General features: G+C 40.7%; 1 protein-coding gene across 1 annotated transcript in view; it reads right to left on the bottom strand.

The window, feature by feature from the left end:
* Nucleotides 1-22,500, bottom strand: part of LOC147170313 (uncharacterized) — an 84,625-nt gene that overhangs the window by 33,703 nt on the left and 28,422 nt on the right. Inside the window, 8 exon segments of the mRNA XM_086082169.1 lie at nucleotides 411-457; nucleotides 553-590; nucleotides 1,222-1,320; nucleotides 10,718-10,933; nucleotides 12,405-12,589; nucleotides 12,861-12,937; nucleotides 19,133-19,162; nucleotides 19,259-19,320. Coding sequence (XP_085938295.1) covers nucleotides 411-457; nucleotides 553-590; nucleotides 1,222-1,320; nucleotides 10,718-10,933; nucleotides 12,405-12,589; nucleotides 12,861-12,937; nucleotides 19,133-19,162; nucleotides 19,259-19,320 — 754 coding nt within the window.

The raw sequence follows: 22,500 nt of genomic DNA, 5'->3' as shown, positions 1-22,500 counted from the left end.
TTCTTTTGGTAGGTTTCATGTTATTATAGCAATATACCACAATATTCTATGGGCCTTGCAAAATCTGTCAAAATCTAGTAAAACAGCCGGGAGCGAAAGGGGTTGCTTCAGTGAAAAAAGCTGGGAGTGAATTAGTTAATGAATTAATATATTTATTATGTATTGTTAAAGCAGACCTGTATTAAAATGTCTGATTTCTACTTTATTCAATGGTTAGGTTATTTCATGCTAATGGTGATGACACGAGTTCTTCCTTTTGTATTTTAATTTAGATTTCACTGAACCCATATTCCTTTTGTATCATATCAAGATATCTGGCATAAATATCGTGTTTTGAAATTCTGTTCAGCCCAAGACGCAACCAGAACTGTTTAACATGACAACAATAAAACACATATCTGATTTCTTACCAGAGTCTTTCTTTTCAGAAGCCATGTCTGGACTTATAGTAGGTTTACTGGGAACAATATTCAGAGAATTCAGATTCAGAGAAGCCAGGATCAGTTTAAAATTGGTAACAAGGTAGAAAGTACTGCCTTTAAAAACACAAACCTGTTACTGGGGACAGACAACTGCTTTGGCTCTGGCATCTAAAAAGGGTAATAATAATTTTAAGCACAATCCATGTTTTCAATAATATAATAAAAGATAGGATCATGAGAATGTTTCTGAAATTCATTTCCCAACATTATAATACGCATAATAGAGTGAAATAAGACATTGGGCCTCATTCACTATCGTGCATACACACTAATTTGTGCACAAAACGTGTGTACACATAAAATTTGCGTATTCTGCGAACAAATTTAGAACATCCTCAGACCATGCAAGCGCAGCACAAATAATGAGACCAGCGTCTAACAAAAACATCTTTCACCAAAACACTCAACATAATTTGAACTAGTCATATTGTGCACAAACACTAAATAATAATTTTAACAGTAATAACTTAAATCTGTAATTTCATAATTAGTTGATTAATGACAAATATATGCTTATGTACTACTCTATCTGAGATGATGTTGCTGTACCTTCACAGACAGCTCATGTTGTAAGCCTCAACAGTAAAAGTACTTGGCAAGTCTGTGAGATTAATTACAAAGCACTGTCAGATGAGTTAAAATGTAAATCCTTCATAAGACGAAAAATCAAAGCATAGGTAAGTAATCAGTCTATGATTCACAGAAATCTTAAGCTAGTAGTAAACTTTCAATGTGGTACCTTGGCGCTCGAAGCAGTGATTGGCTGATCTCCAATAATAAGGTTTGTTGAGTTTACCAAAGCCTGGGCATCTGCAACCTTCACCATGCACACAGATGCCTGCAACATGGAATGACAACATGACTATGAGGGACAGACATTATCAACGGCATTTTATTACATAGGATCTTGCAATGTTAAACAGGCCATGATCCAAGGATACAATTCCAGGGATTTACCTGTGTTCAAAATTCAGAGGCGGCCACCTCCAGCTAATTTGTGTGTCGCTTCCAGCCTGAGCAACTGATATAGCGCTCCAGCTGTGTTGATTGAGCTTGGTATTTCATATTTCAACTGCAGTTGCAACGTTGCGCCACTATAGAGGTGCTATATAAACAGCAGTGTGCCGGAAAGACAACTGAAGAAGATAAACCGATCACGGAGCAACTCAGCTGCACACGCCTATTTCCTGGTTTTAAGTGAAACAGAGGCGGCCTGCAGCCATCGCCAAAGACATAAAAATACAGTATATATAATAAACATAATAGTGTTTTAAAAACAACGGCCCCGACCCATGGTTCCAGCTTCAGGAATGTCGGGGCTTCAGACGCCCGGTGAATAAGGACGACGAGGAGACGCGGCCAAATTAATGAGACTGATGGTACGTTCCATTTGAGCTCTCCATTCAGAATGAATGAGTGCTCGCGGTGAGGTTCACATGCGGGTAGCGAAATCACACATCACAAATGTGTGCAACTGTGGTACTATTTACAATTATGTGGATGTTTCAACTACAGTTTTTCTTTTTGTGTAACACTCCCCTGCGTGCAAGGAGACGCAACAGGATTTGCACCACAGATTAGTTTCACTGCAATTGCCCCTTCGCGTGCACTTTCTTGCTGGCCTTTTTTTCCGGGGAGTACCAGGTATATACTGCAGTATGTGTTTGGCCATGTTGTCATCAAGTCTACTCTCAGAATCATGATACGGTGACCTGGTGTTACGTCTGGCTTCCTCATGTCCTTCAGTTCCTATACCGGGTGGTAAGAGATGTTCTGATCCATCTTATCCACTCCATTCATGGTGGCATTGTAGTCCAGAACCAGTGTCTTCTCCGTGATCAGACTGTACCCACTCCTCTGATGAATATGCATTGGACTCGGGGTACTCTTTATCGTCCGATTGAACGTCCGCCTGTGCAGAAGTGCTCGTTTTCCGGCGTTAGCATCGCTAGCCGGTGAGGCTTTACCACGTGATCGAAGCCGCCGCGTCAACGCTTCCAACTTCGGCGTCAACGCTTCCAACTTCGGCGTCAACCTCGGAGTCACCATCATCATCATCAATGTGCTCTTTAGCATTGGTTGATGCTTTTCGTCTTTGAAAAAAATGCTCAAGCGTGAGCTGCTTGCAACCGGTCGCCATTTTCGCTTCCTCAGCCATTCTCCCCTCAACACTCTAGCTCCGCCTCACGTCTTCTACTGACGCCTACCCGATCTTGTCCAAAGAGAGTCATCGCTGCCATCTCGTGCCCAAAAATAGTCATTATACTAACTCAACCTGCTTGATACTTTCAGCACAGCTTGCCAAGGCTTTCCTCCACCCGTTTCCAAAAAAACACAAAAAAAAAACACAGTGAACGTCTTTGGCGGCGCTCATTTGGATTTTACTAAACGTTATTAAACGTTTTTGGCGGTCAAAGAGTTCATTTGTGTTGGTAATTTTTCTGCCACTACATGGCATAATTGCATTTGTAAGATGGTGGTGACAGCTCTGCATTTTTCTTTTCATATTAAGCGCTATCTAAGCTTTAACATGAAGTAACTTGTGAAATTGTGCCCATTTTTAAAATTGTAAAATACAATTTGACTCGTCTCCACAAATATATGCATTTTAAAAAAAAATATTACTGCTAAATTTTGATGTGGACGTGTCTGCTGCGTTGCAACTGGAATTCCTCCAGTACAGGCTTTCCAAGAAAGGGGCGGTCATTAATCGCGCATAAAAAAAAAGAAGTTAAATTAACGCACGAATTCGAAACCCCTAGATTGTATATAATGTGTACTTTTGTCATGACGCTGGCCGGCCGGCGGGTCCCTGGTTGTGTCTTCCTCGTTTTAAACCAGGTGTTGTGCCAAAGTACTTACAGCAGTAAAAAATATTTATTGCCGAGAAGCAAAAGGAAAAGCAAGCACTCGTCGTTCTGGGCCCACCCATGCCACCAGAACCACCTCATCATGGTAAAGATGGTGCTATTGGGGTTGGCGCACCCCCTGCAGTACTTAAAACTTTCTTTGCGTAGGTATCCACCTCTGACCATGGTGATATTACCTGGACTCACATCTGGTGGAAGTTTGGCGGCGATGGGGTGACTGGTGACGGGAGCAGGCTCGAATGGTCTGGGAGTTCCTAGTCAGAGCCCTGCACGTCAGCGGCATAGGGTATAGGTCACCAACAGTTGGGATTAAGTGGCAGCTGTTCTGCTCACCTTTGTATATGGAAGGGCCTAGAGAAAAGGTGGCCTAAAAATTCTTTCACTGCGATTGCCCCTTCGCGTGCAGACGCTACACTTTCTTGCCGGCCGTTTTTTCCGGGGAATAGCAAGTATATACTGCAGTGTGTGTTTGGCCATGTTGCCATCAAGTCTACTATCAGGATCATGATACGGTTACGTTACGGTGGTGTTATGTCTGGCTTCCTCATGTCCTTCAGTTCCTATACCGGTTGGTAGATGTTCTGATCCATCTTATCCACTCTATTCATGGTGGCATCGTAGTCCAGAACCAGTGTCTTCTCCGTGATCAGACTGTACCCGCTCCACCGATGAATATGCATTGGACTCTGGGTACTCTTCATCGTCCGATTGAACGTCCGCCTGTGCTCGGTTATGCTCCGCGTTTTCCGGCGTTAGCATCGCTAGCCGGTGAGGCTTTATGACGTGATCATAGCCGCCCCGTCAACGCTTCCAACTTCGGCGTCAACCTCGGGAGTCACCATCATCATCATCGTCGTCATCAATGCGCTGTTTAGCATTAGTCGATGTTTTTCGTCTGTGAAAAAAATGCTCAAGCGTGAAGCTGCTTGCAACCGGTCGCCATTGTTGCTCCACAGCCATTGTCCCCTCAACACTCTAGCTCCGCCTCACGTCTTCTACTGACGCCCACCCAATCTTGTCCAAAGAGAGTCATCGCTGCCATCTAGGGGCCAAAACTAGTCATTGTACTAACTAGATCTGCTTGATACTTTCAGCCCAGCTGGCCAAGGCTTTCCTCCACCCGTTTCCAAAAAAAAACATAGTGAACGTCTTTTAACGTCTTTGGCACCCCTCCGTAGGATTTTACTAAACGTTATTTAACGTTTTTGGCAGTAAAAGAGTTAATGACGTTGAGTAAAATCCAAATGAGTGCTGCCAAAAACGTTAAAACACTTTAATTATGTTTTTCAATGAAAACGGGTGGAGGAAAGCCTTGGCCAGCTCTGCTGTATCAAGCAGATCGAGTTAGTATAATGACTATTTATGGCCACTAGAGTAGAAGAAGTGAGGTGGAGCTAGAGTATTGAGGGGAGAATGGCTGAGGAAGCGAAAATGGCGACCGGTTGCAAGCAGCTCACGCTTGAGCATTATTTTCAAAGAGGAAAAGCATCGACCAGTGCTAAAGAGCACAGTGATGATGATGATGATGATGATGGTGGTGACTCCGAGGTTGACGCCGAAGTCGAAGCATTGACTTCGACCACGTCGTAAAGCCTCACCGGCTAGCGATGCTAACGCCAGAAAACGTGGTGCACAACCGAGCACTTCTGCACAGGCGGACGTTCAATCGGACGATGAAGAGTACCCTGAGTCCAATGCATATTCATCGGAGGAGTGGGTACAGTCTGATCACGGAGAAGACACTGATTCGGACAGTCTTTCATCCTCAGAAGACTGTGAAGGTAAGCACAAACTTGCTATGAGATTTCTAGTAATCTAACTTGTCTAACTTTTCCGGCGAGGAGCTAGCAGCGTGTGTAACGTGAATGTACAATTCATAGATCGTAGATCGTGCTCACAGCGACGTCCCACTGCAGTGTCTACGACAAAGAGAGGTAAAAAAAGTGTTTTCAATACACTGCAACAACAAAAGAAAACAGTCTTTCGATATTATTGTAATTGTATATATTTCTTTCAGCTGTAGCTCATAGGGCTCAAAGTGATGCTTCTCACACAGTTTCTCATAGTGAGCAGAATAAAGGTAAAAATAAAATTAAAATAAAAGATTCTCCAACACAGCACTAATAAAATATTTGATGGTAAATGTCTTCTATCATTTATAAAATGTACATCAACCAGTGGATCCAAGAAAAAAGGTAAACATCTCTCTCTATCTATATATATATTGCATCACACTGATCTAAAATAAATAATATATGATAATGAAATGTATATTTGCAGATCCTAAAAATTCTGGCTGGCATGAAGCGGGCTGGCAGCCAAACATATTCCCCTTTACTGCAAAACCAGGACCAAGGGGTGCCGCAGCAGAGCTGAATTCGACCCTGCCAGCTGACTTCCTGCAGCTCTTCATCACGGACAAACTTCTCCAGCACATTGCTGACCAGACAAACCTCTACGCACGTCAGTCTATCCAGAAGCAGACTGACAGTCTGCCACACAGTAGGACTGGTAAGACACAGCACAAAGGTTTTGGTTGTGGCATGGCAGGACAAACGTTTATTGAGGATGGTGACTACTTTTCACAAAGATGAAATGCGGACAGTGAATGTGTGGCGGAAGGCACAGAAAAAAAGTGCCTTTCCAGAAACCAGTGAGTGTCCTGGACTACAATGCCACCATGAATGGAGTGGATAAGATGGATCAGAACATCTCTTACCACCCATTCACGCGCAAAACATTGAAATGGCACAAAAAATTTGTTGCCTATCTATTTCAAATATTTATGTTCATCCTGCACAAAACAAAAAATCCTGGGAAGTGCCAACACTTTTTGGAGTTTATCCGGCAGGTGGTGAGAGGGTGGCTGTTACCACAAGACAAGGAGGAGGAGAAAGTTCTTGCAGGTATAGGAACTGAAGGGCATGAGGAAGCCAGACGTAACACCAGGTCACCGTATCAATATCCTGAGAGTAGACTTGATGGCAACATGGCCAAACACACACTGCAGTACATACCTGCTACTCCCCGGAAAAAAAGGCCGGCGAGAAAGTGTAGGGTCTGCACGCGAAGGGGCAATCGCAGTGAAACTAATCTGTGGTGCAAATCCTGCTGCGTCCCCTTGCACGCAGGGGAGTGTTACACAATATACCACACAATAAGAAAATTTGTGTAGTTGAAACATCCACACAATTGTAAATAGTAACACGTACACACCCCACACATGCACAGTTGCACACATTTGTAAATAGTTTGCCAAATTGTTTTGTCAAATTGTTACACTGGTGAATGTAAATAAATTTATTTGGCTATCAATAAACACTTTTTCATTGTTGGTGGTAGTGTTTTATAGAAGTAAAGCACTGTTTAGGTGTTTGTGGCATCATTCATGGGGGAAAAAAAAAGTGTCAAATTGTGAGTGCATGAAATAATATTGTTTCACAAAAAGCTTGATTTCTACGTATTTTGGTCCAAAACAGAGAATTTGGGTGAAACGAACCTATTTTCTATTGTTGAGTACTGAAAAACTGAATAAGGTAGAATTTTTTTTTCCAATCTTTCATTTGGTAGTATCTGTGTTTCCATAGTCCAAACACAACATTTTCTGTGGACCTTAAAAGATCAGTCAAAATGATCTAAATCAGCTGGCACCCACATGTTCTCTTTTCTGAAAATGGTTGGCAGCCAAAGAGTTAAGGAGGTGGGCTGAGCATTTTAACACATTGCTGAACCAGGATTCTGATGCAGACCACACCATCTTGCAGCAGCTGCCTGAGTTTCCCCTTTTGGCCCACCTTGACCAACCCCCAGTCTTTTGTGAGGTTTTATCAGCTGTAAGATCATTGAAGAACAACAAGTCTCCGGGCATTGACTATATCCCTGCAGAGCTTCTTAAGCAGGGAGGCTACCTCTGCACAAGAGTGTTACATCAATGCATTACCAAAGTCGGGATCAATGAATACATTCCACAGCAATGGAAAGATCCCAACATAGTCACAATATATAAGAACAAGGGTGACAAGACCATCTGTGGCAACTATAGAGGCATTTCCCTCCTTGCTGTTGCTGGTAAGGTCCTTGCTATGGTAATACTGCAAAGGCTAATCAACAACATTGTGGAGCCATTGTTTATAGCCTTTGTTGACCTTTCTAAAGCCTTTGACACTGTGCAAAGGAGCCTCATATGAGATGTTCTCACTAGGTTTGGATGCCCAAACAAATTTGTAAACATCCTCCGACAGTTCCATGATGGAATGAATGCTAGGGTGACAATTGGGGGACGAGTCTTCCTCCTTTCCTGTGTGTACAGGTGTTAGGCAGGGGTGTGTACTTGCATCAGTGCTTTTTAACATTTTCCTTGTGTGTGTCACCCAGCTTCTCCATCAAGAAATTGAAGAGAGCAGTGGGGTGTCAGTTGCTTACAGGCTAGATGGCAACCTCTTCAACATAAGGCGGCTAAAAGCAACTACCAAACTGCACAGGGTAAGGATCCTCGAACTGCAGTATGTGGATGACTGTGCTCTTGTGGCTTAGCCCAGATGATCGCCATACTGTTCTTAACGCAGCAGTTCAGGCTTACAGTAGACTGGGACTGACGATCAACACTGCTAAAACAGAGGTTTTGTGTCAATGGAGCACCCCCCACACTCACTCTGAGAACAACAGCATTGACAATGGAGTCCAAAACCGTCTGCGGCAAGCATCAGCTGCATTTGGGAGACTCGGGCGCCGGGTCTTTCAAAACAAAAATCTACATCTCACAAAAGTGTCCGTATAACAAGCTGTCTGCATTACTACCCTCCTCTACAGCTGTGAAGGCTGGGTCACTTACAGTCGCCATATGAAGTCCTTGGAGCAGTTCCACATCCTCTGTCTTCAGTGCATTCTAGGACTCACTTTGCGTGACCGAGTGCCTCACATAGAGATCCTCAGGGAAACAGGCTGCAAGAGTATTGAGGCCACCATCACCCACCATCAGCTGCGGTGGCTGGGTCATGTTCTCAGGATGCCCCAAATTCGCCTACCTCAGACAGGCTTGGGGAGTAACGGAATACATGTACCGCCGTTACGTAACCAGATTGCAAAAAAAAATTCCATTACAGTTACAGGAAAAAACATGTAATCAGATTCCAGGTATATTTATTAAAAATGGGGATTACTTCAAGGGATTACAATTTCTACGATGAGAGAGAGTGCGAAAGAGGGCGAGAGAGAGCGAGAGCGAGAGCAAGAGAGAGAAGGACAGAGCGAGAGAGACAGGATAGAGCCAGAGAGAGAGAGAGGACAGAGCGAGAGAGACTGAGAGGACAGAGCGAGAGAGAGCGCGTGCACGCCCGCGCAAGTGGGACCGTTGCTACATGTTGGGGAGGTGGGAACGAACGAACAAACTGACTATTCGTGTCCTCCTCACGCGGGCAGTTTGAAAAAGCTTCACGGACGGGAGGAGGAAATAACGACCGGTATTCACTGGAACTTACTCGGAGCAAAAGTTTAAGATGAGAGTCCAGCGGCATGCGCTGTAGCTTCTTGCTAGCTAGCCCGCTAGCCTACAACCATAATGTGAGTCACACCTTCCAAACAAATCTTCCTCCCACCAATTCACTATTTAAACAGCATACACAACATATGCACGGTTAAACTTGTGACTGGGATAAAAGTTCATTTTGCAGTTGATGTCACACATCGTCATCCTCATGGGATGACTATCTATCTATCTATCTATCTATCTATCTATCTATCTATCTATTGTTGGATTATTAACATTGTTTTTCTGTTTCAATATATATTCTTCAAAGTATTTTTGATTTTAGTTAGATATGTACAACTGTTCCCCATATGTTAGTTAGACTGTGGTCTGTGTTCTCTCCCCCCTAAGGAAGTGAGGTGTCTGATTTAATCTAAATAAGGGGTGTCTGAAACAACAGGGCCGATATGCGGGAGTCTCTGGTGCGAAGATGCTACAGAGGTCAATTGTTTATCTAGGAGCCAATTATTTACCTCACATCTGTTGAGGACTAAAAGAACTCAATGGGAGATGGCCTGATTGTATTTCGCTTTGCTGACAAAACAAGATCAAAGTCTCTCTTTTATTCCTCGGGGGCTCTGCTCTATCTGGGGTTTTATGGGGGGTCCCTGGTGCAAGGAAGTGTTTGCCCATATCCTGAGATAAGGAGAGGGGGTGTGTAGACTTGTTTTGACAGGATGTGCCACATGGGTTGGGCTATGCCTGGAAGGGCAAAATTTACTTCTTATCAATAAAGGGGGAGGGAACTGAGATATGTATAAAGGAGTGAGGGTATTTAGAAAATGTGACACTTCTGGGACCAGGGCTATTTGAGCCGGGTTCTAGAGATGCCTTTCAGACTCTCAAATAAAGCTAGCAAAACTTCTCCACGAGACTTCAACTTTGAATTTTATTTGAACACGCAGAAATCAAATAAATGATTTCCAACACTATCCATCCATCCAACCGTGAGGTGTGGTTGCTTTCAGTGACAGTTCGAAAACAGCATATGGCCATTAATCAATTAATCAAACAATCAATCAATCAATCAATAGCCTACATGCTTTTTAATTACACAAGGATTTTTTTTCTATTTGTAGGCTGCCCGGGTCCCTATATTTGCGGGTGCAAATAGCAGGGGCACATTGTACAGAATATATATTGTGGTGATGTTTATTTAAATTTTGTCTTCATGAACATACTCGATATTGGAGTAATCCAAAAGTAATTCAGTTACATTACTTTAATATTATGGTACTTGGATTACATTACAAACTAAATTTTTTAGCAGGTAACTTGTAACTGTAATGGATTACATTTTAAAAGTAACCCTCCCAACCCTGCTCATAGAGTGCTTTATAGCCAGTTACACCATGTCTAACGCTCTGCAGGAGGCCCAAAAAAGCGCTATAAAGACCAGCTGAAAATAGCACTTGAGAAGTGCAAGATCAAGCCTGGGGTCCTTGAGAGTGTGGCTGCTAACCTAAACATCTGGCGGCAGCTATGCTCAGTTGGGATCCAAACACTTGAGGAGGCGAGGATAGCCAGGATGCACCAAAAAAGACACAAAAGAGCCAACACAGCAGCTGTTGCCAGCAACTCTACTTCTACATACACCTGTCCCACTTGTAACAGTGCCTGTGGATCCAGGATAGGATTATATAGTCACCAAAAAACTCACCGTTAGACAGAAGAGGACGTCAACATTGGCAAGTGTGTGTGTGTGTGCGTGGGGGTGGGGGTGGGGGTGTGCGTGCGTGCGGATGCGTAAAATAAACAAAATAAAAAACTAGTATGTCAGTTATCTTAAATATAATGAAAAATTAACAGCTGTTTATGTACAAAATGAAATCTAAAATCACCTTTTGTCCTTGACCCTTTTCACTCTCTTCCTCAGAGCATGGCATTAAGATCACATTGTTGATCTTGCCATAAGATGACACTAATTTAGTAACTTCCTGCTCCGTTGCTTCCTTTGGAATCCCAGTCAGGTAAACTAGACGGCAAGCTGTGGATGAGTCCTGGGATGTTGGAGCCACAGTCTTTTTCTTCTTCTTGGCGGGTTGTGGATTGGACAACTAGTAAAAGCAACAAAAAATTTAGGTTAGTTTTGGCAGAGTATGTGGCATGGCTGGATAGATGTGCCAATCAATTTACTGGAAGTGGACATGACCTGCAACATGCTATTATAGCATGTGTGTTACAGACAGGCGGACATTTCAACAGTACTGATGGAAATTCTGTTAATTTGTCACTGACAGACAACCCACATGTGCAGAAGCATAGACGTCACTCACAACACTGTGTTTACAGAAGTAAATACGTATGTCCAGCGTGTCAGGGCCACGGACTTTTATAAGTCTGTCGTCGGGGCTCATCTTTTTATCATCTCATATCTACAGAGGAGCAATGCGGCGGGAGGTACAAATAATATTTTGTGAAAATGGGGCGAGCCTTTTCGATCTCATTTCATGGAGACGTCTACTAACGCAGTTCATTTTGACAAGTTTTAGTCATAATTTTGTCATCTGATTTTGTCATTTTAGTTTTAATCCAATTTTTGTCGGCGAAAATAAAGAGCAATTTTAGTCGACTAAATTGACAGTTTAGTCGATATTTTCCTTTAGCATACATTTCAACATTTATACAGAAAATTTTAACACACCTATTTGTAACTGTAGTTTAAGACGCAAGACATTTAATACGGTGTCCTTGTTTCAATGAAACATGTTGAACTGACAATAATATAACAGTTTTCACCTAAATAAAATTTTAAAAAGTGCATAATTGCCTGAGATTAATCTTACAACTACACAATGAATCTAAACATGTTTCAACATTAAATAAAGTGCAGTGAACACTGAGCAGTTTGAGTGGTTCTTTTCTCCCACCCGTGTTTCATTCCTTCTCATTGGTGAATTTTCGCCACTGTGTTGTTTTCATTTGAGTCATTGCCGAAATTGTCAGTCAATTTTAGTTATCGTTATTGTCTCAATGAATGTCTTCTATTTTAGTTGTAATTAATTTTCATCTGAAAAAAATTTTGGGAAAATTATTTGTCGACAAAATTATCACTACTATTATAACGTTGACGTCCCATCATTTTCGCACGTAATTTTTGAACCGTCGGCGTGGCTAAATATTACCACAAATGTCAACTTTATGCTTCATGTTTAAAGTAGAATTAAATTAAAGTCAAATATAAAGTCCCAACTGTTACTCAAAACAACTTTGCCGATTCACGTACGTCTCCCGTGCGGTTTTACATGTCATGTCCTGTGCTGCTCTTGGCTCGCTGTGAGCTCGCTGTGGCCCAAGCTTGGGCCAGCAGCAGCTCTGCACGGTCCACTTGCGACACGGTAAAGCTGTAAAGGAAACGCTCGCCAACACCGTGCTCACTTCGGTTCGGTGCAGGGCTTCAGTGGAAATCACCTATTTTGCTCTCTGTGCACCTGCACAGGTGTTCCATTGGTTTGTTAAATCAAAGGTCCACTTTAATTATATTTTTTATATCTATGTATTTAAAAAGTGAAAGTGAAATGCACCCACTGGGTCAGCAGCCTTGTCACTTGTAGTCTTATTGGTTGTGGTCCAAGGCTCTGTTGACTTCTTGACCGTTTTAGTGGAGGATAGATAGGTTCCATGTTTAGAGGACGCATAGCAGCTGGTGTCAGCAGAGTGCTTATTCAGATCATTATGAGGGCGTTTTAAACCGCTGTGATGTGATGAGTCTCCTAAAAATGGGGGGAAGAGGGTACAGTAACTTATTAATTTTGATATAAACAATTATTTTTTTTTTTACAAAAATTACAAATCAAAGTATTGTAATTACTGAACAAGCAATGCAACAATTATTGATAAACGGTACACTGGAATTATGTGCTTGTTTAATATGTCAATTAAAAAAAACAGGCAGAATAAAAGCATTTGTGTATTTATGTACAATGTCAACGAATACCACAGTTAAAAGAAAAAATGGTGCCAATATTGTGCTCAGTGGTCAACCTGTGAAGTAATGTTGGCGATGGTCCCGGGTAGAACAAGGTCTTGCATGCAGCCTGTGAGGTTCCACTCTGCTTTTGCTGTGGAGTGGGCATTGGAAATGAAAAGGCAAGGGTAAATTATCCATAAACAGGGTTAGGGTTAGCAATAAATTTCATACTTGTTTGACAGTTGTTATCCTGTCTATTGCATGACAGCTAGGTAAAGGTAAGACACTTGGCTCACCAGAACTGTAGAGAATTTATAACAAAAATTTTACCAAAAAAAACACTGTCACTGTCAACACTATTATTAAACAATACTTTGATACGATCCTGATTAGAATTAAAACAAAACTGTCAAGCCAAACTGACAGTTGACAGGGGCTGTTAAAAATGGCCCGAAGAACTAAGGCTGGACGGTTATGGGAAAAATATTAACCATGATTATTTTGATTGAGACTGAAATCACGATTAATAAAACTATTAATAGTCAATGATTTTAACACTTAATTTCTTTTTTTGTGCATTCAAAGTTAAAGCATTAACTAATTAATCACCAAAAAATATCACATTAATCATGTATTTACACACTATTAATTTTGACCACAGATTATCCTTTATCTTGACAGTAGATGGCTACGTTAAAGGTAGTAAAGATTGTGTTTGAGCAATAAACATAACTGCATGCATTAAAGTAAAGCATTTAATATATTTTTGTGTATGACATTCAGAATATTTGTTCATGGTTAACTACTGGGGTCGTTTATCTCCCCCCCCCCCCCCCATTTGAAATTATGCAAGTAATTAACTGATTAGAAAAAGAGGAGTGTGCAGTGGATCATAAAATGTTCAAGACGTCCTCATAACATTAAATGTCAAAATAATTAACACATAACAGGTGCTCTTCAAATTTGGCGGGCAAAAAATGGTGATAAAAAGCCTTTTTAAATAAGCGATTAATCTTTTAATTCTAAAATGTGATTAATCTGGTTAAAAATGTAATCGTTTAACAGTACAAATTTTTTTTCAACTAATAAAATTATGCTCAAAACTATGATCTCAGTCTTACGCCTATTCATTCCTTCACGTTGAACACTATTGTTGAACACTATTCATTTTGTCAAGTATAACATAACCTTATAAATATATGAAATTCTCGCCTCTTGCATTTTCATTCTTCATTTTCAAACTTAAGCATTACATTACCCTCTATCATATTTATTTTATCTTATGTTATTTTTACAAGTCGGGGAGTGGGGCTAACCTAGGACCTCGATGATTACATTTTGGGCCATGTCATGTGAATATGTGTGTTGGTATGACCAAAAAAATAAAGTCCTTGGATATATTTGCATCCTTGAATTTTGAGGAAAATAAAATTCAGTGAATCTTTAAACTAAAAAATTAACATAAAAAAGTCAAATAAAAAATACTGTATACTAAAATAGTAATTGCAAAACAAATACTGGGTGTTCCTGCGCGTTTTGGTGCCGTGCATCCATGGTGTACACGCTTACAATGAGAACAGAAGAAAGTTGCGATCGAATTTGATTAAAACTAATTTTTCACAAATTGGGAAGAATTTGTGCCTTTGAGTAGTGTTATGTTACCCGTGGGTATGTGTTTCCACAGCATTTGTGTGTGAATATTTGTTATTTGAAGGACTATTACACCCAAAGTTGATGCTAACATTTGAATGGGATCTTCCATTCACTCGCTTTAGCATTAGCGCTAGGCTCACGGTGTGTTAAAAACGAAGTATGTTTTGTATTTAAATATACACTATGTAATTCTCCTTATAAGACAAGACAAGACAAGATACACCTATATATATATATATATCCTACAGTGGAGAAATTCACAGCGTTACCAGCAGCAATACACATCCTCCCACATCATATATAAATAATATGTATCCCAAAAAAATACTTGTGTAGCCTTAAGTTAAAGTCACCTGCTATCAGGAGGAAGGCTTGTGGATGCTGTGTTTGCAGCCTGTTCACAGCCGAGTGGAGAGCCGCGCTGGCCGTGTTACCATTTGCAGAAAGGGGGAACATACGCTACGATCACGATGACATGCAAAAGTTCCCTCGGCAGATAGTATGGCCGCAGAGAGTTGCCCCACTTACCATTCACGAACACAGCAAGCCCCATTATTTTTGATTGAGATTGAAATCATTCATTGGTTCAAAAATAAATAAAAAAATTCCAACTACTAAAACTCTACTCAAAACTTGATTATTGAACACTATTATTTTTGTCTAGTATAACATTACCATATAACAGGGTTTTTCTTGTGTAAAAAATTCTGAGGCGGCCACCTCCACCTAAGTTGCTCGCCACCTCCAGCCTGACCCACTGATATCGCTCCAGCTGTGTTAATTGTGCTCAGCAGGAACGGATTTTAACTGCAGTTGCAGTGTTGCGCCATTATGGCGGCACTATATCAACAGCAATGCACCAGAACGACCTGAAGCAACAACTGAAGAAGAAACAGATCATGGAGCAACCGTTACGCGCGCCCATTTCCTGGTTAAGATAATAGTGTTTTACAACAACGCTAAGCTATATTTACAATTTAATATGTACTAATAGACACATTTTTAATGATTGTAGTTTTTAAAAGAAAGGCAAAAATTAAAGTGAATTTTGTATTTAAATAATTTCTCATTTGAAGTCCCTGATCATAAAATGGCTGCAGGACGGCGGCCCAAAATGGTATTGGTCACCACCGCGAGTACCGATACCTTAAAATAAGATTGGTATTGGCACCGATACCTGGTATCGGTAGTCACTTATCACAGTCAGTGTGATACCACCTCTGCCTCAATTTGAGCAATGAAAAACCCTGAAATAGATGAAATTCAAACCTCTTGCATTTTTATTCATTTTCAAAATTAAGCATTACATTACCCTCTTTATCATATTTATTTATCGAAGTTATTTTCACAAGTCAGGGGACTTGGTGGGCTATCCTGGGTCCTCAGGGATTTTATTTTGTGCTATGTTATGTGGAAATGTGTGTTGGCATAACCAGTGGCAGAGCAACATTCCCCAGGGGCCCCAAGCAAGAAGGGTTTTGGTGCCCTGGTGGCCAATTGTAGTATACATAGTACATCATTTTAAAATTGCACATCTGCCTCTTCAATAAACAATCACCATTAAATGTGCTTCATTCAAGTGACTTGTTTGGTTTTAGTTTAACTTAAGCAAGAATCCTTCTCGTGAGTCAGAAAACAGGAAAATAAAATAATCGCATTGGTCAATTAAAAAAAAGAAAACAAAGCCTTACCTTACCCGTAGTCATTTAAAGAAAATAAATAAATAAAAGCCTTACTATAAATGGCCGTTTTAACTTACTAAAAACTTAGTAAAAACAAACAAAGACCTTATGGCATGGTCATTAAAAAAAAAAAAAAACGCCTTACTATATACATTGTTGTTTAAAAAAAACCCCACCTTACTATATATATATATATACACACATGGTCGCTTAAAAAAAAAAAACGCCTTATATGGTCGTTTTGAAAAAAAGAACGACATGGTCGTTTTTTTTGTTTTGTTTTTTTAAAGAAAAGCTTTACTGCTATTCATGATCATGAATAAACAAAAAATAATAATAATAATCAGTCTTACTATACAAGTTTTTTTTTTTTTTTTTAACCCACCTGACTTATGGAATTTGAGACAGTCAATTGTCATTGCTGCACTGATAATGTGAAGGATATGCGGTTTGTGTCAAATCTGTTGGCCCTCTGGAGGCCCCTTCTGGTTAAGGTGCCCCAAGCAATTGCCTGCCTTGCCTAATGGCAAACTACGCTTCTGGATATGACAAAAAAACAAACAAACAAAAAGTCCTTAGATATATTTGTATCCTTGAATTTTGAGGAAAATAAAATTCTATAATCTTTAAACTAAAAAAAAGTTAAAATAAAAAAAGTTAAACAAAACTACTGTATACTAAAACAGCAATTGCAAAACAAATCATGGACCTGTGTCCAAATTTACAAGGCAGGGTCCTCCGAAGGCGGAATTTGTCGGCTGCATGACGTCCCTCCCGGCGTGACTTGACAGCACGCATGGACTTACATATGAATGGATTGTCAATACTGCTTGTCAGTAGCGCATTGACCGACAGTCCATACATGTTTAAGTTTGTGCATGCTGTTAAGTCGCGCCGGGAGTGACGTCATGCAGCCGACAAATTCGGCCTACGAGTAACAGGCCCAATCTCAATACTTGCACTTCCACCCTTGTGCTCCTCAATTGCACGTTCCCGTTGATTGAGGAGCACAAGGGTGGAAACAAGGGTGGAAGTGCGAGTATTGAGATTGGGCATGTTACTCCCAAAGTTGATGCTCACTTTTTATTAGCATTTGAATGGGATTCCATTCACTTGCATTGGCGCTCGGTTCACAATGTCTTAAAAACGAAGCATGTTTTGTATTTAAAGACACAGTGCATGTAAAGCCTCGTTTCCACCGCCGATATCTACTCTACTCTGCAAAAGCCCCGACTACTCGCTTTTTCTGGTACCTGCTCCTTTGAGGTTCTAAAAAAAAATAGCCCAGTTCCAAAACGTGACGTAATTATTTTGGAGGCCAATGATTGGTTCGAGATATGTCGTCATCAATATGCAGCTGCGCAAACCACCACCCCGGGAAAACAGCTGCCATTAATGACGAAGAGAGGACAACAATGGCTTCCAAACAGATTAATGCTTGGACTTTTGAGGAGGTGTAAACCTTTTTAACATCATTGATTGCAGTCTTCTGGTTGCTGCAATATTAATTCGATGTCTTGTGGCTGAAATAAACAGGCACAAACCAAGCACCGGGTACAAAAAAAACATCTGAGCTCTCCATTGGTTTTGCCTGTGTGTGCACGCTAGCTGCGGTCGCTTTAGCATGACATCACTGGCGAAGTGAGGAGGGGCTCCCAAATGGTGGCCGTGGCAGTGGAGACACACTGCTTTTTGGTGTAGAGCAGAGCAGAGTAGAGTAGGGTAGATACCGTTGGTGGAAACAAGGCTTAATTGTCCTTATTGTGTGTTTAGTTTAACAGTTAACTGGAGTGTCATTTAACAGCTTAAAGGACGCTTATTGAGGGCAGAATCAAACTGATTCGCTCCGGGTTAGCTACAAGTTACATAAGCTACATGATGCATTCGAGGTCCTTTCACAACATAGGGTACTTGTAAACGTACCCCAGCATTCTGCACATTAATCGTTTTTCTTCGATTATTACATTTTAATTATCGAGAGTAGCCAAAATCAAAATTGCACTAAAATCTTGGTTAATCGTCCAACCCTACTTGGAACTAAAATGAACTGGAAGGATAAGCATTGCCAAGCTGCTGCCAACTCTTAAAGGCGACAAAATCAAGTTGCAGACAGCAGCAGGAAAAGGGTGCTTGCCTTCTGCTCTGAACTCTCATGCTCACGGACAAAATAATCTACAAACATCGGAGAGAGAGCCGGTAAGACTGCGACTAGAGACATTTGCAGTTTGACTCAGTTGTTTGTGTTAGCGCACTGGTTGCCTAGCTACTGTTTATGTTTGATAAAAATGAAATGTGGTGGGATTATATGTAAAATGTGGGAATGACATTTGGTATTGGGCCAATTCATTGATTTTCAATCTTAAAATGTTTGTTTATGAAATGGTAATCACAGGATCGATTTAATTGAATTGTAGTGTGATGTTTAACTTTATATTAAAAATATTTAATTAACTGAGTGTTAGTATAGATCACGGTTTGATGTAGATGTCACTAATTAAATTTGAGCAGTAAAAATAGATCACGGTTTGATTTAGATGTCACTAATTAAATTTGAGCAGTAAAAATGTGATTAAGGTTAAAAAAGCAACTCGTGTTCAAATATAGAGGTAATGGTTGAGTACAGTAAAATTAATGTAACTTATAGCTATTAAAAATATATTAACAATAAATTATATTTGACAAACATGCTTAAATAATTGATATCAGGAATTGTTGAATTTTTACAATTAAGAACCAATGAAGTCAGGTTGTGGTTTCATAGGATGTATTTATTGTTATGCATTTTCTTTGGTGTACTTATTCGTATAAAAGCAATTTAAAATCTTATGGTATTGTGTGTGGAATTGAAGCTCTATTGTATGTGTTTTGATTCCAGTTTTTTTTCACCTAATGGCAAATGGTTGGGGCTTGACAACAAATGTATGTACAAAAAAAAAAGAAGCTGCCTGGTCATTCGAGTGAATTCCAACTTCTAACTCTGAGTAGATAGTTTAACACAAATTGACACTAACCTTTTAAGATCTGGTTTCCAATCAGGATACCTTTAGTAAAACAAAACAAACAATCAAATACATTTGTTAACATAACATTCAAGCAAAGGGCGTGAAAGGGTTTAAGCAAACCAACTACATCCTCACTTGTTGCGCAGATCCCTGCAAGCAGCTGTGTGGTTAACAGTATTTATGTGGTCAAGCCAGTCCTACAGAAAACCACAAATAGGAGAAGTCACAATCACACTCATGGACATCATCCAAAGACAGATATCCAATTCATAATAATGCAACTTCAAGTAGATTTTCAACAAAATAAAACAAAACAAGACAATTAAACCCTTTTCCCTATACCATTTTTTTTTGCCTTTTTGACTGTCACTTTAACAGAAAATATGGAATAGCTACAGAAATATATACCTGCAATTATTTAAAAGTAAAATGTGAACTAACTGCACAATTCGAACACTACAAATAGAATCAAATGTTTGCCTAGTGTTTCTTCCTCTTGCCTTTAACATGAGGTTCCTTGTTCAGAACACTTGTATGCTCTGCTCTGGCTGTATTTAAATAATTAAAACGTTCTTCTGGTGAAGCCATTCTGTTGATACTTTGGCTATTTGTTTTAATTTTGCGTCACAGGTTTGCTGAAAGGTAAATTCTTTATCAGTTTTCTTGTACAGATGTCAAAGCTTAGTCTGATGTGACAAGCCTCAGCCAATTTTTGACAGTCAGTAATTAACCCAGCACTAGGGCTCGGATTTAAAGTCACCCCCAACTAAGTGGGAGGAAATTCGTTCTGCGCATTTGACCCATCCCCTGAGTGAGCGGTGAGCAGCAGAGATTGCGCTCGGGAATCTTTTGGTGATCCAACCCCCCCAATTCCAACCCTTAATACTGAGTGACAAGCAGGGAGGCAAATGGCTCCCATTTTTATAGTGCTTGGTATGACCCGGCCGGGGATTGAACCCACAACCTCCCAAGTCTGAGGGCGGACACTCAACCACAAGGCCACTGAGCTTTTTGTTATTTGTTCTGACATTAACGAATAACTTTCGAATCTGAATTGTAGTATTCAAAATAGAGATGTATCATCATTGTCCAAAGAATGAAAAATCCAATGTGATTATTTAAAAACAACCTATAAAAACTTCACTAATAATTGTTTTTGCAACCGTATAATACCCTAAAAATATGAGACATTTCCTGGAAACAAATAAATCCTTGAGTTCATTTCTTAATATGAAAACAACCCAAAAACTCTTTAGTTTATTTCTCTACTGGAAAACATTTGCATAGTTTCAGACATGTTATTACAACAGACTCCAACACAACATTTACTACATCACAACATCCGAAAAGAAAAAGGGCTGATTGGTTGAAGCCATGGTTAATTAAACCCCATCCCCAGAATACATTTAACCCATTAAGGCCTAAAGCGCCTGACAAAACATTCCTCTAAAACCTATGGGTGACTTTTGTGTCACCCCCGAAAACCAGAAGTTTTCCTGGAAATTCAACAATATTAAAAAATAATTGATATCTCAGCTCCTGAAGCAGATAAAGCATAATTCCAATTTTTTTTTTAAAGCTTACACCTGTGGCATTCACACAAACCTAAGTTTGTTATTATAAACCTGTAATATATATATATATTAAAAATCAACAAACGTCGCATCTGTGGAACGCAGTTGTAATAACCTCGGGGGATCGGGTAATTATTCGTCGTCCATTCCGTTACAAAGCCGTCAAAATTTTCAAACATCCTCATTGTCTACAAACATATTTCTTAACAGTATGTCACTGTCGACTCGTTACACTGATTCAAATTGCTCCTGCGCAGTCGTCAATCGCGTAATTTATTTTATAACTCCCGCGAATCTGCGTCGACCATAAATGCTTTAATAAAATTCCAGGACAAGCTATGAGGCCCACGTCACACTACCGTGGATATTCTGATAAATTTCATCGGCTAAGAATTGGTCAAAACACAACAAAATGACATATCCGCTCTCCCGGGTTTAAAGGGAGAAGAGCGCAGGAGCGCTCCCGGCCTTAACGGTATAAGCGCGGTCACGCCCTCCTGGCCTAAAAGGGTTAAGACTCCTCAATCATCAAGACCTTGATTCATACATTGATATAACAGACACTGCAGCATATCCTTGTCGTTCAGTCCCAATAAAACGTGTCTGCACACTTTTCCATCAGTTCTCCTTGCAGTTTCCAGTGATGTTTGTTAATCATTTGTAGATTTGTTCCATTATGATCAGTTCAGTTGCGCTGATCAGCAGAGTGCATGTGAACCCGTGCCCCACCCCCTTTCAGTCGCTGTCATCTGTAGCTTGATTTCTAGTCACAGCCATCTCCTGCCTTACACTCCTTTCCCAACTCACACGGCTTTGTGACGATCTCCGCTCTCGTTCTAGCCATGGCGTTGTTGGATGCGGCTAGGTCACCTTTTACCCGTGAAATGGCGTCACGGGTCTTACATTAAAGTAATTGCATCCAGAACACTGGTGGACACTTGTTACATTGGTCTGCTCATCCGCCACTCTTTCCAGCATCCAATGATGCAGAATGTCCATACCCCAGCATAAGCCTACCTTAGTAACGAAAAGGCATACACATCTTTGACATCCAAGAGTATGGAGTAAGATCACTGTCAAAATGACGTATCCGTAAAAAACGAAGGCATATCTGTGATAAATGCTTCATATACATAAAAAACGAAGGTGTATCCGTGATGAAGTTTCATATCCATGATAAATGATTCATATCTGAAATAGTAACGAGTTATGTCTTTTAAATGTTTCCTCGTGAGAACAATTCAAAATTATGAATTCGATTTTTTTTTACTTGAACACAAATTAAAAATACATCTTTGAATTGTTTTCTTGTGAGTATGAATCAATCATCCTTTCCCATGGGCTCACTACGTGTGGGAGGGGCCAAAGGGGTCGGATGCGTCGAGAGCCGGGAGGAAGCCAAGGGTGGAGACCTTGGCGAACCGATCCCCTGCTACAGAAGCTGGCTCTTGGGACAAGGAATGTCACCTCTCTGGCGGGGAAGGAGCCTGAGCTCCTGTGCGAGGCAGAGAAGTTCCGACTCGACATAGTCGAGCGCGTCTCCACACACAGCTTGAGCTCTGGTACCAGTCCTATCGAGAGGGGTTGGACTCAGTGGACCATGTTCCACGCCTCCATTGTTGAGGCGGCCGATCGGAGCTGTAGCCGTTAGGTGGTTTGTGCCTGTCGTGGCAGCAGTACACGCTGGTGGACTCCAGCGGTAAGGGATGCCGTCAAGCTGAAGAAGGAGTCCTATCTGGCTTTTTTGTCCTGTGGGACTCAAGAAGCAGCTGACAGGTATAAGCTGGCCAAGCGGAACGCAGC

The sequence above is a fragment of the Leptonotus elevatus genome, chromosome 8 (assembly GCF_054856555.1).
Source record: "Leptonotus elevatus isolate MCC_2025b chromosome 8, RoL_Lele_1.0, whole genome shotgun sequence".
Lineage (NCBI taxonomy): Eukaryota > Metazoa > Chordata > Actinopteri > Syngnathiformes > Syngnathidae > Leptonotus > Leptonotus elevatus.
This window is presented reverse-complemented; position numbering and strand designations above follow the sequence as displayed.